The sequence below is a fragment of the Empidonax traillii genome, unplaced genomic scaffold (genome assembly GCF_003031625.1).
Source record: "Empidonax traillii isolate 1590-97213 ecotype Southwest subspecies unplaced genomic scaffold, ASM303162v1 scaffold734:size1267433, whole genome shotgun sequence".
Lineage (NCBI taxonomy): Eukaryota > Metazoa > Chordata > Aves > Passeriformes > Tyrannidae > Empidonax > Empidonax traillii.
Window position 1 is genome coordinate 651,586 of NW_020955927.1, and position 14,389 is coordinate 665,974.

General features: G+C 42.4%; 1 protein-coding gene across 2 annotated transcripts in view; it reads left to right on the top strand.

The window, feature by feature from the left end:
- LOC114066102 (BMP/retinoic acid-inducible neural-specific protein 3) overlaps positions 1-14,389 on the top strand; it is a 155,334-nt gene that overhangs the window by 15,913 nt on the left and 125,032 nt on the right. For both annotated transcript variants that reach the window (XM_027900516.1, XM_027900517.1), the window contains exon 2: positions 131-416. In XM_027900516.1, coding sequence (XP_027756317.1) covers positions 181-416 — 236 coding nt within the window. In that variant the 5' untranslated portion in view covers positions 131-180. The remainder of the gene's footprint in view (positions 1-130; positions 417-14,389) is intronic.

A 14,389-nucleotide genomic window follows, 5' to 3' on the forward strand; every position in this document is an offset into this window, starting at 1 on the left:
GTTTATGCTAATGTAAAATGTAATAACGTGGAGGCCACTATCTCTTTAAGCTGAAAGAAAAGGAAACTTGTTTCTGCTTCCAAGGGATGCCTAGTGTGTGCTTATCTAATTGACTGTGTATTTTGTCTAGGTGTTGAGGGAAAGCTAAGAGAATGAAGGCTCTAAGTCCCCAGTGGAAGCATGATATGGCGCTGCAGTGCTGGTGCTGAATTGCTCTCTCTGATGGCTCTATGGGAGTGGATAGCACTGAGTCTTCATTGCTGGGGTTTAGCGGTTGCTGCTGTCTCGGACCAGCATGTCACAAGCCCCTTCGACTGGCTCCTCTCTGATAAGGGACCCTTCCACCGCTCACAGGAATACACAGATTTTGTGGACAGAAGTCGACAGGGATTTAGCACAAGATACAAGATTTACAGGTATGAAGCAAAGGGAAAGCAATTACAGAGGTATCGTCCTTAGAAGCTGTAAACTGTCATTAAGGGTTTCCTTAAGGAAAAGATCCAGTTGTGGGAACAAACCCGTAGACACCAAATCCTCTGCTGAAATATGTGCAAGGCCATTTGCAAGGCCACTGTTTGCCACGGGAATGCTGCTTGTGTTGCTTCTGTTTTTTGATAATTGCTGATGTTGCTCTGGAAAACTTTGCTGTTTACTGCTCTGCCTCTGCTCTGCCCTGCCCTGGCGACACAGTCAAGAGTGTCCCAGGGATTGAAACACCACCTTTGGTTTCAGAGGGCGAACGTGGCTCACCTTTGATGGTGCACCAAGTTCAGCTGCTCTCAGTGTGGTTCATCCAGACACAGGTTGAGGCTGTGAGAATGAAACTGTGGCTCTGCATGCTCTGCTGACAAAGCAGTGGGGGGGTGGGGGCTGTTCATGGTACAAATGAGGGAGTTTGAAAAGTGACTCAAAAAAAGTTTAATGTTTGTTTATACCAACGTTTTGAGAAGCGGTTTTTCTCTTCCCTGAGGGACTGAGTGGTAAGAGCCACGATGAATTTTAACAGAGGTTGCAGGTGTTTGGTCCACCCCAAAACTTGGCATTAGATGGCCAAATAAAAACTCAGAACAAAAAAACAGGGGAGAGCTTCAAAAGAACAGATCTGGTTGAGAATTTGGGCCTTGCTGTGGAATTACTTCAATGATTTGTTTGTAACCTGTGAGTTTCTGCTCTTTTGAGACAGCACTGGTGAAGAACCTCCTCAATCATTTTGCAAAGGTTGTACCTCAGTAACAGCCAGTGGGGTTATCAAGGACATGGGAATGAAAAGGAGAGTTCAGTCTAATAGGAGGGACCTGATGGCAGATAGAGAAATGAGAGACCAGGAGAGACTGAGGACTGAGAAAACACATCTCTTAAGCAGAGATATTTTTTGCTTCATATTGTCGTAGTTCCCTCCTGGCAGCCAAGAAAAAGTGGGGCAGCAGGGCAATAGATGACAAATTTTCAGCTTCCCTAAAAGCTGTCCATGCCATGATCACAGGCTATTTTGGTATGGGAAGGCACACACTGATTTCACTGAAAACCATGAAAGAGTCTGTACAAATTCCATGCCTGTTTTAAGCTATTATTCTCTAGTGATACCCAGCCCTTTAGAGCAAGGTAAGAGTGATACATGCCTATGTGTATATTAATTTAGTTCGGTGTCCAGTGGCCTGTGAGAAAAGTGCTAGCCTCAGTCTGGAAAGATTTTATTTCCAAGGAACTTGCTTTATTTTCCTTTCCCAAATACATACAGTAGAGGGCACTCTGTTGCAGGTCAATTTTTCGGTGGGCTCCTTTGCCATATACAGACAAATTAAACACATTTTGAAAATAAAGTGTGATTTGGAAAAAATGCTTGATGAAGTGGCTTGTCTTAACAGAACAGCATTGCCCAATATTTACTGCATTTTAAAAGCCAGCTGTCAGGACCAATAATGTAAAGCCAATAATGCAGAGACTGAGGCAGCATATTTTATTCCCATTATTCTGTATTAGTCAACACTGAACCAAAATTATCTTGCTAAAACCATGAAAGATGGAATTGTATTTCATTTCAGCTCTTACAATCGGGTCCTTGAGAATTTTTGTCCTTTCAGCCATCATTACAGCAACATTGTTAACTTCTATAGATCTGTAATCATATCGCTAATGTTTATTTGGGTTTGTGTATGGGTTTCAATTTAATTTACACAACCCCAAAGAAAGTTTTTCTCACGTTCAGTTCTACTCTCTGCCTATTCCGTTCCAGAAATGAGCTGGGAAGTAATAAAGAGCTGTTTGGATCAAGAAAAGACGCATATTTTCAATTTAGCCCCTCCAAACCAAACCCTACTGCAAAGTTTCCCCATAAAATATGTTCCCATTAGGAAGCGGTGCAGAGCATGGTGACCTTGTTTACGAGCCACAAGCTGCAAATTTAATCCCAGTTGCTTTCCAGGGCTGTAGGATCAGGAGCCTAATTGGTCTGTTCATTCCCTCACCTGTCTTTTACCTGATGGAAATGTTCCCTCAGGGACAGGGTCCTGATTGGAATGGAGAGGGAAGGAAGGAAGAGCTCCTGCCTGCGCTGGCTCGGGATTTGCATCACCAAGGAGCAAAGTGGCAGCGCAGCCCCTCCAGTCCCTCAGCTCTTGAGCCACACCTGAGACCTGGCATGTAAAGGTTAATGGGGAAGGGAAGTCTTCTCCCTTCATTTTAACATCCATGCCAGGCCAAAATCCGTGGGGCTGAGGATGAGTGAGATGTACAGGGTGAAGGTCTAGTGGGCTGTTTCGAACCCTTCCTGGGAGGATCTTGGTAGCTCAGTGGGGTCAGACAGAAAGTGACTGAAGACACTGGTTTTTTTTCCTGATATCCAATCTCAATCTTCCCCTTTTCAGCCTAAAGTTAGTCTCCCCGATCATATCCCAGCAAGGCAAAAAGCAACTGCTTTGTGTCCACACCCTCTGGTCACTACTGCCAACTGTCCATCTTACCATGAACCTGTTATAAATTAAGGGATGAAGCCAAAGATCTGCACCAGGGAACACACTGATTGACTGAGCCCAATTTCTTATGAGAGGTCTTACCTTTGGTATAATATGAATTTTAAACATAAAATTTACACTTACCTACTTTTCATAGTGCAAACCAATGGCGATGAAACAACCGGTGCACCAGGTATGGGGAAGCAGCAGTAGAAAAATCCACTGTCACCCATATTTTACCCTATGCATTAAAGATCAGTTATGTCCATGGGCAAACAAGTTGATTTTGGAGTGTGTATGTCCACAAGGCCAGGAGTTTTCAGTGTTACAGGACTGAACTGAAAGGGACAAATGTATATGAAATAATGTTTTAGTCTGCATTGCAGAACACTAAACAGTTCCACCTGATGTCACCAACTCTAAGTTGGAAATGGTGGACTGGTTGTGTGGGTTATGTGGCATTCCTTATAGTGTGCTATTCCCTATAATTCTCCTGAGGAAATTTAATAATTGGCACATTTTTTGGTGGCATTCGTTATCCCTGATCTGTGAAGGAAAATGCCAGGAAAGCACCTGGATGGCTGCTGAAAACCTTTGGGTTCATGGGAATGCTGTGTCAATATTTTATGGAAGGTGACTCCTGTAGTTGGTATCAACAAGTATTTTGGCAAGAGAAACTGAGTTTATAATTTGTTATTTAATACACAAAGGGAGTGCTGTGCCTCTTATGTAAATCAGCAACCCAGACAAAGGAATTTAAATCCAAACAGAACGAGATGAGAGGTTACCAGGATGGAAAGAGTGATTGTGAAATTATGCAAAGAACCCACATTGTATCAGAAGAGGTAATTTCTACAGAGATAGGCAAGTATTCATGCTGTCAAGTAAGGTCCAGAGGAAATCTCCTCAGGGATGCTGTGGAGTTTTGCTGAAGCAAAATGATTTAAAATCTGAAACAGATGTGAGAAATCAGGGGAAGGAAGAGCCTAGCTTTTTTCTTTTAAGGTGGAAATATATGGCAATATTTTGGGGGGGGAAGAGCTGAAAGTGGATACAGTCCTGTCAATGCACATGTTATAAAGTGAGGTGAACAATCTAAACCAAAAGCCACCGCTGTGTTAAAGCCAAACTGGTATAAACTGGCTATGAATAAATTTAGGTTGGCTATTTAAAGAGGGTTTCAAATCATTAAAGTAATTCTGGGACATATGAAGTCAAAGAACCTTGCCAATCCTGTGAACAGGAAGAAAGGGTTACAAGATATGATGTGGATGAAAGTGGACCAGGTTTTAGTGACTATTGAAATCCTTCTGAGGTAACTACACCTAAGAAGTGTCCAATTCCAGTCTGCAAAAGGGAAAAAAAAAGAACCACCTGGACAAGTGAGGAGCTCTTTGCAGCACAGTGCTCATGTGGTTTAAAAAATGCTCCTTTAGAAGCTGTTTTAAAATAGGTTGTGTTCATAAACAGCTACAGATGTGAAAATATTAGAAAATGAAGCTACTGAATTAAAGATAAGACCATGTTGGGTTTCTCTCCTGTGTTCTGAATCCCCCAGTGACTGAATGCACAGGGCAAAGGGAGCAAGACTCCAGTTAAAACTAATATGTTTTAACACTTGGGTGGGAACATCACCAGCGTTACTTGGTTTTAGTATATTTTTTTTCCCTATCAACTTATTTTAGCCCACAGTTCTCACCAAACTTCTGACACAGGTGTACTCCTGACAGGCAGTGTTAGCAAAAATCCTGGGGGGGGTTCAGCTGTGGAGGTGCACATCACTATGCTCTGATTCACAATTTTCACCCCGGTATATGGCCTGGAATAATATTTCCTTGTGCTCTTGCAAGGTTTATTTTGAACTGATTAATTATTAAGAATGTCTGGATCTGAAAAACATCGATGAGTTTAATTTCTCTCAGTGATATACTTGAACAGCCTCTCTTATTCTAGTTAGCTGGGCATAACAAAGACATGACACCAGTTAAATGACTGGTTCTGGTGAAACTGCTTGTATAAGCAAAGCAAAATAAAAGCTTTAAATGACCACCTTTCCAGGTCTGGAAACCTGGATATTGTCCTCCAAAATCGTTGAGTTTCCAGCCCTTTATTCCAAATGCAGAGCATTTTTTGTTTGAACTTTAAGACCTAAACACATATCAGGTTGTGATACTTTACAAGTAGCAATTCCTATTATCAAAATTATATTAGTTTCTTGACCTACTTGTCCGGGGGTTGTCCGGAAGGTGAAAAGGTGGAAATGAAGGAACAGATAATTTAGACAGAGGAGCTTTGTATCCATACCAGAAAACATAGGAATATGTTTTCAGATGAATTGTAACCAGAGCATAGTTGAGTTTACCCAAAATATTAAGGGCTGATAATTACGCAGAGTGGATGTTCACAAAGGTGAAGGAGACTTTGACTCCCTCCAGTGGCACCAGGAGCATCAGGGGCCCCCCTAAGATGGATATCAGATATGAGAGGGGCAGGAGATACAGACTGGACTCCTGTGCTGGTCTGTACTCACAATCCCAGTGATGCAAGAGGCTGGAATATCTCCACAGACGATGATAAAAGAGATCTCCAAGGGCAATGATGGAAGAGCCTGAGCTCTTCAGGATACCTGAATGAAATGCAGACAGACATGAGGGGCTCAGGGCTGAGCAGGAAGGACCAAGGAGAGGTGGGCAGTTCTGATTCCCAAAATAAGCCTGTCTTTCCAGCTCTCTTGCATATGTGAGACAGCAGAGCAGAGAAGTCATCTGGGCTGGGTAAAGGGAAGCCCTCGTCACTCGAGAGCCCAGGAGAAACCAAGCTCCCTTTTGAGACTGATCCACAGCACCTGCCCTCAGTCCACCTTTGAAGACCTTGGGGAAAGGCCCCATCTCCAGAAGTGTTGAAAGCCAGGCTGGTTGTGGGGGTTGAGCAGCCTGGTCTAGTGGAAGGTGTCCCTGCCTGTGGCAGGAGGCTGGAAAGAGATGGTCTTTAAAGTCCCTTCCAACCCAAACCATTCGGAGATCCTGTGGAAAGCGTGACCAGACCCTGAGGGCATTTTTAAGGGAGCTGGTTTCCTGCAGGATCCTGCAGAACTCTCAGCACACCACAAGGGGTTTATCAGCGAGCCCAAGCCCACAGCACCCCAAAGCCTCTGAGCTGTTTTGCCCCTGACCTACCCCGCATTCCCCCGCTGCTTTTGGTGGGTTTCCAAGCAAGGGTGGAGATTCTGTCAGTGGGTCAAAGCTGTTCCAGCCCCTGGGCAGGACGGTGGGCACAGGGCTGGCTGTGCCAGCAGGGTTGGGAGTGTTCTCAGGAGCCAGTTTGACAGGAACACGAGCATGTTTCAGCTTGGCAGCACGGGAGGATATTGATGCCAAGATTGCCTTCTGTATATTTTTTTTCATCACACGCTGCAGGAGTCTGTGTTTTGACAATCTCTCTTTGTATTTCTCCTTATTTGTTTGGTGCATTTAATCAAAGATCCTCAAGAAACTCAAATGGCAGGAGGAGAGTGAATCTTTTTTTGGTGTAAACAGTATTATAAGCTATTTCCAGAATGTACCCACTTTCAAAATCTAATATTTTTAAGGACAATTATTAGATCAAACCTCCTACTGATATGTTTCCCTAGAACAAAGAACATTTATTTAGAGAAGATGGTGTGTCATCATTTCAGTTAGTGAGTTCATAAATCATTTAAGTTGCCCTAAAAAAATTAGGATAATAGAGGCTGTAACTTAATGGTTTCATGCAATCACTGAAGTAGTATAAAAGCTGTTTAACACTAATAATAGATACATTCTTCAGTCAGCAGGGTAGACTGCCAGGATTTTGGGCATGAAATCAGGTAATTTTCATTAATTCTTTGAAGACATTTGGTTAGTTGGGTTTTTGTTCTTTTATTTGCCCTTCCTTTTCATTTTTGTTTCAGTGTCCCTGCCGGTACTATCAGTGATGTTCAAGATGTGGGGAGTATCAAATGCTCATGACTTTCCCAAAGGGGAAAAACAATTACTAAGGTTTTTCTTTTTTGGTTGAAGCAAAACAAAAAAAAAAAAAAAAGAAGAAGAAAAGATTTTTTTTTAATTACTTGAATCAAATTCTTTGTGCTTTTTTTTTTAACCCCTCTGATGTTATTTTGTCTTACTAATACTGGGTCAGTAGCTATGTCCCAACAGAATGGCTTTCAGGTTTTGATTTGTGACCACACATTAAGTCTGTGTGGGTGGCACGTTATAGCTTATGGAGAGAAAAATAACTTGAGTGGCACAGAAACTTTCTCTCTGTATAAAGAGCCCCGTGGTATTGATTGGAATGTGTGATTCTTTGTATAGAGAGGTATTTGTGCCTTTTCCCATGCAGAAAAAAAAAAAGAACAGCTGGCACCAAATGTGCTCACTCCAGAATTTCTGCCATTTTCCGCCGCTCTCATTGACTTCAGGTCGTGGTCAATACCTCAGAATCCAAATCTTAGTTGTCTCCTGGCTCGGATTGATTGATTCTACAGGTTTTCGCAGTCATTATGCTGGTTGGGAATTTTTATTGTGTAGCTACAGATTCATTCCAGCAGAGACCCCTTGTGAAGAAAAGCGATACTTCAAAATAATGTCTTGTTGCTCGATTCTGCCCAGAATCCCAATATGATTGTTATGGATAACAGTGTTCTTAAGGTCATTAATGGCTCTGGATCTCAATTCATCTTCTGACGATCTCCATCTCTTGCTTTATTTATGCAGCTTGAGAAGACAAGATGTTGTTACTGCCCAGACAGTCTGATATATATATATATCTATATATCTATATATATCTATCCATCTAAAAAAAGGCACCCCCAGGGCCCAGCAGCAATTTAAAGTTGTGTATGCAGGTCTCGTGTGCATCTTGCTCCGAGGAGGGAGTGCTAATTCCTCCAGGGAAAAACACATATAGAGGGGCTTGACTTCTGTGAGTCACGCAATTTAAAATCAAAACATAAAAGACCTTCTACCACGTATTCGGGAGGATCAGCAGAATCTGAGGCCTGAGGAAATATCGTTGAGTAATTTAAAATAAATATTTGTGTTTTAAATAATTCTGAATTATATTCTTGCAGGTCTTGCAATTTAGCTGATATGGATTTTTTACTTATGCCTTGACTGCTAGAAGAAGAATTGGATGCTTTACTAGGAACTCAAAAACAATATGGGCTTTGTCTATTGATAAATATGATTTAGTAATAGAAAATAAACAAAGTCATCGTATTATTATCAAGTTCGATCTAATTGTATTTTATTTAAATTGTATCTTTAGCCATTTACATTCATACTGGCTACAGATTGTAATAACAAAACAAGCAACACGACAACCTGCATTAACAAACAAAATGTAATCTTTTGTCCACGTTTTACACATTTAATCATACAAAACAAATTTTAAAAATAACTAATAGTTTCAACTGATTAAAATGAAGAACTTTTAGTGAGGTTCCTTGTTAAGAAGAATTGCTCATTTCCATTTTCCTTCTGTTAAGTGTCTAATGATGCTTTTGGTAGCAAACCACAAGCCTTGATAAATTAGAATTAGGGGAGAACAAGTAGACTGCGGTGCTTGTTCATTTACTGATGTCTAGAAGCCAAATATTGGTGATTACTTTGAGAGTGAACCGGTGTGAATACAAATGCATGTGTGCTCATTTGGATTTATGTGAATATATGTATATTTTCTACAGCCAGGTGTCTGAACAAGAGCCTTTGACCAACATATTAATGATGTTTGCTATGGACACCTCCTCATGAATCAGACATCCAGAAATTCTTCATAACCCTGACAATGCCAAAGTGTTCTGCAGAAAGTGGCTCACACAGCATATAACTTAGAGTCAAAACAGGCCCCTGTGTTTTCTACTTGCTGAAAAAAAATATTTAAATTATTCCCCCGCCACAAGGTTGGATAATACCCTTTAGTCAGTGCAGAAAAGAGATGATGGAGCAAAATGAAAGACTTCTCATTACAGATGCCTGGCAAGGACACACCTGTCATTTACCCTTTGGCTGTCACCAGCTCTTGAAAATCAGGGCCCACTCTATCTCTGTAACAACATCGTGCAAAAATGACATGACCTGTGAATTAGTCTTGTGGGGTATTAAACCCACTATCTCAGGTGAAGTAATCCACTTGTGGTTCACACAGAGGGTCTGAACTGACAGAAATTTCTGGGCCTAGATTAGCATGAAATGGTATGTTGATCTTCACTGTAAATAGGCAGGCTAACACAGAGGAAAATATATAGAATTATAAATGTGTCCACTGTGGACTCGATGCTGAGACTAATCCAGCAAAAGGATTAGGATTTTGGATTTATTTAACTCCTTTCTGACACAGAGAGGGATGATGTTTTTGTCCCTGGTAGCGAAGGGGGGAATTTGGAACAGTGGTATGAAGATTTAATTCCCCTGCTGTGAAATGAGGAACAGTCACGCTCCTCACAGGCAGAAGCAGAAGGTGGCCTTCACAACCAGTATGTTCAAGGACTACACATTTGCTTTCTGTGAGATCTTTGATTGCTGCTGAGTGCAGAGCAAAAATGGGGATCTGCTGTTGGGCAGAGGGATCTTGGACGGGCTGGATCCATGGGATCCATGGGATCCATGGGCCGAGGTCAGTCCTGTGAGGGTCAACAAGGCCAAGTGACACGTCCTTCCCTTGGGTCACAACAACCCCCTGCAGATCCAGAATGGGGCAGAAGGGCTTGGAAGTGCCCAGTGGGAAAGGACTGGGGGTGCCTGTGCCAGGGCTGGACACGATGCCAGGCGTGCCCAGGGGGGCAGGAGGGCAATGACCCCTGGGCTGTGCCAGCCATGGGGTGTCCCAGCCCCAGGGCATTCCCCACCCTGTGCTGGGCATGGCTGAGACCCCTCCAGGGCTGTGCCCAGGGCTGGGACCTCAACAAGAGACACATCAAGGGGTTGGAGAGTGGGCAGGGAAGGGAATGGAGCTGGGAAGGGTCTGGAGAACTCCTGAGGGAGCTGGGGGGGCTCAGCCTGGAGAAAAGGAGGCTCAGGGGGGACCTTCTGGCTCTGCAATCCCTGACAGGAGGGGGGAGCCGGGGGGGGGTCGGGCTCTGCTCCCAGGGAACAGGGACAGGAGGAGAGGGAACGGCCTCCAGCTGGGCCAGGGGAGGGGCAGGGGGGACATCCAAAAGTTTCTTCACTGAAAGGGTGGTCAGGCCCTGGCTGGTCAGCTGGCCGGGGCAGGGGTGGAGTCCCCACCCCTGGAGGTGTTCACAAGGTGTTGGATGTGGCACTTGGGGACAGGGGTCAGTGGTGGCCTCGGCAGTGCAGGAGAAGGGTTGGAATCCCTGAGCTTAGAGGTCTTTTCCAACCTTAACAGGTCTATGGTTCCATGATTTCTCCAAGGTATTTCCAGATTATTTGAACACCTTTTCGTGCTAAGTCATATTTTAAACAACTACTTTCACAGAAGTCAGTGATATAATTTACTTCTTACTAAAAGAAGTAAAACTTTGGACAACAGGCGTGAATGCACGTGCTCAGATTTTGGAACCCATCCTGAGGCAGAGAGGATGTTGGACACACACACTGTGTTCCTTGTGAAATAGCTGGTAATCATTTCTGGTTTCAACCTTTTTTTTTTTTATTTTTTTTTTTTTTTTCTGATGCTGGAAAGCTTAGAAGGTCCAGGAAGGAAACAACTGTCTGTTATAAACACCTCCTATCTGCCGTTTTTTTTTTTTTTTCTAATGTGCTCATGTCATCTCTGCTGTTTAAATCTTGCCAGGTTGGTGGTATTTGTGAAAGGATTAGGCTTATTCTGTATCTGTCTCCACTCCAGTGCCAGGGGGATTTGATGGTACAAGATGATTTTTTAATTCCAAACCTGGCAAAGCCTAGAGGAGCACACTCCTTGCTGTCCAATAACACCCTGAAAAGCAAAGAAACTCACCTTTGCCATTTTACTGCAGTGCTTGTTCTTACTTTTTTTTTTTTTTTTAATTATTGTTTATTTTTATTTTTCCCACAGCTGCAGTTTGCAGAAGTGGGTTCCCTCCCCCAGCTATAACTAGCACTGCATTCCCTGTTTCGAGATTCCCAGTCTCGTGGCCACATTAACACTTCCAGTTGGTGAGGGGGCTTTTATCCATTCCCTGGTTCACTGGGGAAAGGGATTGAATATTTCATGATGGAAACTGTCCAGCTGTGCCTTTGCTAAACTGGAAAAGCTAGTCAGACATGTCAGATGAATAGCATAAATTCTGATTTTCCAGTTATGTGCAGGAAGGGTGATGCTCAAGTCTTAAATATTCTTGTATCTCACTCTTAAAGCAAAAGTCATTTTACATTTTCAGGTGTTTTGATTTCATGATACTGATAAAGGTAGGGGTAACAAAGCTGGCTGTGAGTTTTATATTAATCACTAATAAAATTCTGTAAATTCTGTATATGCCCATGTAAATTCTTCCGTACACTAAGCCATCTCTTGCTGTCAATATAGACGCAATTCACCAATCAGCAGCAATAAAGGCTCTTTAATTGCATACTTTTGTTGCACATATTTCTAAGTAAGCATCTCCAAAGCATAAAAAGCATAATTAAAATCTATAATTCAACTATCTGGCTCCATTGATAGAAATATAGCCACATTTTAAATGAGCTTTAACAGTTTAACAGCTCTGTGCTTCAAAGAAAAGCAGATTAATACAAATAGCCTGCAGGGAAAGATAAAGGTTCAGATCTGAGCAATCTGAAAAACTTTGCATTTCTATGGAATCCAATTTCAGGCTACACAAATAAAGTTAAGAGGATGAGTAAACTTGCTGCATAGAACATTTTGTTATCCTAACCATTGTTGCTCATTGAATTAAATTTGATCATTCTTGCTGAAGTTCCATTTTTTTGCCTCATCCCTCGTGATACAGATATGTTCTGGCTTTGATGTTCTCTAAATGTCAGTGAAGCTAATGCCATATCAATTAAATATGCTGTTTAAGTGCTATTTTTTTTTTCACTAGTCAATCACTGAAATTTTCTATATGGCTTAGCGTTAGCAGTCAGAAACAGATTTTCCAAAGAACCTCTTATTTTCAAAAGACTTTAGTCCTCGGTGTGCCATTTGTTTGTTTGGGTACCTAAGGAGAGCAGTGGCTGTACTGAAGAAGGTGGCTCAGCAGCTTCACATGAATAACTAGGATGGTCCCACTGTCATTAGTGGAAAATCGTGTGAATAGTTGATGTTTTTAACCAGATTATACCCCCCGGTTTGGAGCAGCAGGTTCAGATCCTGATTGCAAAAGCTTTGAGGCAGGGAATGAAAAGAGGAACAAAATAAATAACGATGTGAGGCTATAAAAATAAAAGCAAAAAAAGCTCAGTCTAACAGGAGGAAAGCTTGATGATTTGGTGAGTTAGAGGAGGGTAATACATGGGGAAGAATTACTTACTGGAGGTGACAGAGCACTGTGGATGTGATGATGAGGGAGCACAGAAGGGATTTGCAGAGCAGCAGAATTGATACAGAACAATGAAATCACAGGTCCTTAAACTGAAGTGGGGGAAAATTTACAGGTGACAAGCTCAGATAATGGATCTGTGATTGAACTCAAAGGGGTTTTTTTTTGCTGTATATCTTTGCATAATATGAAGTGTATTGGTTCAGCAAAATCTTACCTGGCTTATGTCATCCTGCCTTGAGTGACTTTTGCCCCCTGTTGAGGCAGGGAACGATGCCACGTTGCTCATCTAAACACAAACAATTTTCTTTTATAAATTCCTAAAATGTTGCCTTCTGTGTTGCCATTAAGCACCTTTTGCTATGGAATTAGGAGATAAACCACCTTTCCTGGGGCTCTGGAGCCTTGGTGTTGGCTCCTGACAGTGGCACTGGCAGTGACCCGCTTGGCTTCCCTGCAAAGAGATGTCAGTGCCTGCTGTGGAAGAAAGCAGGATTCCTCTTCATTCTGGTTCCTAATGGCACACACTACATTTGAACAGCTAGAATTTGCAACTTACCTGCTCTTCAAAGGCGTGAACTCAGAGTTATTATAGGTTTTGTTGTTATATTATCTATTATGGCAATTATGGTTTGTACTTGTTTAAAAAAGACCAATCCAACACCCAAAGCATTTCACCTGTGTGATGATGTGGTTGGTTGCTTACTTTCTTCTGGGGACCAGTTTATTTCTCAAACATTCTGGGCAGTTCAAGCAGTGTTTTGGAGAGGAGGGAAATATTTTGCCTGAAATTCTACTGTTACCTCCTTACCAAATCCGTGCCTCCTTTATTTCCCTGTTAAGGATAGATCCTAGGAAAAATTTTATCACTGAGAGGGTTGTGAAATATTGGCACAGGCTGCCCAGGGAAATGGTGGGGTCACCAGCCCTGGAAAGGTTTAAAAAAAACATTAGATGTGGAACTTAGAGATGTGGTTTGTTGTGTTATGTTGTGTTAATGGTCAGATTCGATGATCTCAGAGGGCTTTTCCAACCTTAATGGTTCCATGATTTGGTGATTCTCTGTTTTAGGAGCAGTGGTCTGCTTTGCATCCCCTACCAAAGGGGTAAAGGGAGCATTCTGGGCAGGAAAAAGCCCTGCACCTCTTTCTCTGTTCTCTGGAAGAAATTACCACACAGAAAAGAGGGACTAGACAGGGACTGTTTGGGCTTTTAGACTTTGGCAAATGGGTTCTAGAGCTGGATTCAGCAGGGTTAGTTATAGATGGGACTGTGGCCCCACTGGGGATCTCACAGTCAAATTTCCCTGTGTGGTGCATTTTTCTTCTGCTAAACCCACTGCTTGGCTGTAATTGTTAATAAAAAGCCAATCTGGGTTTCCATACTGAATGAAGGTGAATTGGGATAGTCCTGTCACGGGTACTCATCTGGGAATTAGATTAGAGCCGAATTCGTGGCCCAGATAAATAACTGGGTGCATTAGTGGCAAATTTGTGGTTGCCTGGCACTGGAGCAGAAGCAGATAAAGGAACCCTGCGCTCTCTGCACAGAGTGTGTCTCGTGAGGCCAGTGGGGGCCATAAACAAAGTGCCCTGCCAACCTGCTACACCTCATTAACTGAGACAGATCAGTGGGAAAAGATTTATCTCGAGCTTTCTTAAACTGGATTTTGCAGGTCAGCTCCTTTTGGGGAGAGCAGAACTGAGGTGTCCCAGAGTTTTGCTAAGAAATTTTTTTTTTTTCTAAAAAAAAAGCAGTAGCTTTGTTGTTGGATTTGTGTGAGCTTGATGCTGATCAAACAGAAACGTTGCTCAGTTCAATCGAGCTTTAGAGGTGTAACTTTATTCTTTCAAGATGGTGCTCTTTCACTGTTTATTGACAGGCTTCCACGATTTTTCCCTGTGAGAAGCACACTGGCACCTTCCCAGTCAAGATATAATGTACTTGTTCTGAAATGTGTTTGCTCCTTTACTTTGAGTGTTAGGAGATACAT